The sequence below is a fragment of the Cucumis melo genome, chromosome 11 (assembly GCF_025177605.1).
Source record: "Cucumis melo cultivar AY chromosome 11, USDA_Cmelo_AY_1.0, whole genome shotgun sequence".
Classification (NCBI taxonomy): Eukaryota; Viridiplantae; Streptophyta; class Magnoliopsida; order Cucurbitales; family Cucurbitaceae; genus Cucumis; species Cucumis melo.
The window spans coordinates 4,586,608-4,589,805 of record NC_066867.1 but is presented as its reverse complement, the minus strand read 5'-3'; the positions used below and the strand labels follow the sequence as shown (position 1 = coordinate 4,589,805).

The window sequence follows — 3,198 nt, the reverse complement described above, 5'->3', positions numbered from 1 at the left end:
ACTTATCATTCTGTAACCAATAAAATGTTGTAACTTTTACTTCTAGAAATGTGAACTGACACAAATTTAGGGGATTATACATATATATATATATATATACGAGAAGGTGATATTATATTGGGTGAAAAATAATTAAATACATAGTTCTATATTTTGTTTTTGTTGTCCCAAAACTACAATAAAATAAATAAAGATTCGTGTCAAGTTGTTGAATGAAGCCAATTTATGAGGAAATAAATAAATATAATAATTATTTTTTTGGGTATCCCAGTAATGAATATAAAATAAAGAAATTAAAAAATAAAAAATGAAAACCTTCTGATCGTCAAATGTCTTCATGTGGAGACAATTGTAATCACCATAAAAATAAGTTTGTTTAATCAAATAAATGAGTGATTTCTTTGTTGGGTTCGAATATTTAGGATTAAACTTAATCAAATAAATGCACATTTGAAACTTTGAATTTCTCTGTCTCTTTTGCTTTTTTTCCAAAATCTCTCTCTTTCTCTCTCATTACAATAATGGATTTTACAATAAAGAATGGTTGAAGAGTTTCCATCCGCCATTCTCTCTCCATTTCTCTCTGCATTTTTCTTACTCCAACCGACCCCTTACTTCATTCTCCTTCTTCTTCTTCTTCTTTTCTCTCCATTTCTCTCTGCATTTTTCTTACTCCAACCAACCCCTTACTTCATTCTCCTTCTTCTTCTTCTTCTTCTTCTTCTCTCTCCATTTCTCTCTGCATTTTTCTTACAACAACCAACCCCTTACTTCATTCTCTTCTTCTTCACTTCTTCTTCTTCTTAATTTTGCTAACAGTTTCTAACAATGGCTACTGATACAAAAACAACAGCTCCCTCTATTGTTCATCAAACCCACAAAACGCTCCCTGATTTCGACCCTCCCAAGAAGAACAAGAGAAACAAATTCTCTCTCGCTTGCGCTACTTTAGCTTCCATGACCTCTGTTCTTCTCGGTTATGGTAATTTCAAATTTCTCTCTCTAACCTTCTCTTCATTCTTCTTTCTTCTTCTTCTTCTTCTTCAGTTTTCTTATGATCAACTTCCCATTTCTTTGCAGATATCGGCGTTATGAGCGGCGCTGCCATTTTCATCAAAGACGACTTCAAACTCTCCGACACCAAAATTGAAATCCTCGTTGGAATCCTCAACCTCTACTCCCTCATCGGCTCCGCCGCTGCTGGCCGTACTTCTGACTGGATCGGTCGCCGTTACACCATGGTCGTTGCTGCTGTCATCTTCTTCGCCGGCGCTCTTCTCATGGGTTTCGCTACTAACTATTCTTTTCTTATGTTCGGCCGTTTCGTGGCTGGTGTCGGCGTTGGTTATGCTTTAATGATTGCTCCTGTTTATACGGCGGAGGTTTCCCCTGCTTCTTCCCGGGGATTTCTCACTTCCTTCCCGGAAGTATTCATCAATGCTGGAATTTTACTCGGTTATGTCTCAAACTACGGCTTCTCCAAAGTCTCAGATCCAGTAACAATGGGTTGGCGATACATGCTCGGAATCGGCGCCGTCCCTTCTGTTTTCCTCGCTGTTATCGTTCTAATCATGCCGGAATCCCCCCGATGGCTCGTTCTCCAAGGCCGTCTGGGCGAAGCAAAGAAAGTCCTCGACAAAACCTCTGATTCCAAAGAGGAAGCACTAATCCGTCTTGCCGACATCAAACAAGCCGCCGGAATCCCAGAAGAATGCAACGACGACATAGTTTCCGTGGCAAAAAAATCCACACACGGCGAAGGTGTATGGAAAGAACTCCTGATCCACCCCACCGCCGCCGTTCGACACATCTTAATCGCCGGGGTAGGAATACACTTCTTCCAACAAGCCTCCGGAATAGACGCAGTGGTATTATACAGCCCAAGAATCTTCGAAAAAGCCGGAATCACATCGGCGAATCAAAAACTACTAGCGACGGTGGCGGTAGGATTTGTGAAGACAATATTCATATTGGTAGCAACGTTTTTGTTAGACAGAATCGGACGGCGGCCGTTGCTTCTGACAAGTGTTTTGGGGATGATAATTTCACTAGGGACCCTTGGATTGACCTTAACAGTGATAAATCAAACGGATAAGAAATTGATGTGGGCGGTTGTGTTGTGCATATCCATGGTATTAACGTACGTCGCGTCGTTCTCGATTGGGATGGGGCCCATCACGTGGGTTTATAGTTCGGAGATTTTTCCTTTGAAGCTACGCGCTCAAGGGACGAGTATGGGAGTGGCTGTGAATCGTGTCACCAGTGGTGTAATTTCCATGTCTTTCTTGTCCTTATCTAAGGCTATTACCACCGGCGGCGCCTTCTTCTTGTTCGCCGCCATCGCTATCGTTGCTTGGTTTTTCTTTTACACCGCTTTGCCGGAGACGCAAGGGAAGACGTTGGAGGAGATGGAGATGCTCTTCGGTCATTTTAGGTGGAAGTCCGCCGCTGCACCTGCCGCAACGGAGAAGGACAATGGTAGTGGTGGGGTTCAGTTGGCCGTGGCGGCGACCAACGGTCAAACTTCTTAAGTGTACGAGAGGGGTAGTTTGGTAAATACGCACTCTTTTTTTTTCTTTTTCTTTAAATGGGGGAAAATTGTGTTGTTATGGTTTTTATGTTTTATTGAAGAGCAAGATCTTCCCCTTTGTCTACTTGAGAAAAAGGAAAAGAAAAAGAAAAAAAAAAGAAAAGAAAAAGAGAGAGTAAAATAGAATGTTCCCTAAAAGAAAGAAAGAAAAAGAAAAAAAGAAGTATCTTTTTTTCTACTAAGAAATCTAAGTATCTTTTTTTTCTACTAAGAAATCCTCCCTTTTCTTTTTTTTTTCATATCGATATGATAAATGTTTTGTTTGAATGAGTTAAAAGTATGATTTTGGAAAAATATTTTATAAATTAATAATTATATCAATTTAAATTTTAAATTTTTACACGCATATTAATTTTATATTTTTTATTATATTTTGTTTGAAAGAATCTTCATTGGTTCTCCTAGTCTTCATAAATTAATCAATTTAAAATCTCAATTCGAAGTTTCGTTGAGAACGGTATTGATTATGAATGAAATTTAAAGAAAAGTATAGAGCGATACATATACAAAAGTTCGAAGTTTAAATTTGGAGAAGAGAATAATTTGCCCCTTCATGAACAATAAATTATAAAATCAATGTTCTTATTAGGATGCGGAGTATTGTTTGC

The 3,198-nt window shown here is 38.7% G+C and overlaps 1 protein-coding gene across 1 annotated transcript; it reads left to right on the top strand.

The window, feature by feature from the left end:
• The first annotated feature begins 410 nt into the window (after positions 1–410).
• On the top strand, positions 411–2,805 carry LOC103504279 (polyol transporter 5-like). Its single transcript, XM_051079388.1, has 2 exons — positions 411–982; positions 1,081–2,805. Exons 1-2 carry the CDS (start codon positions 829–831, stop codon positions 2,529–2,531), a joined length of 1,605 nt encoding a protein of 534 aa, XP_050935345.1. The 5' UTR covers positions 411–828; the 3' UTR covers positions 2,532–2,805.
• Positions 2,806–3,198: the final 393 nt, after the last annotated feature.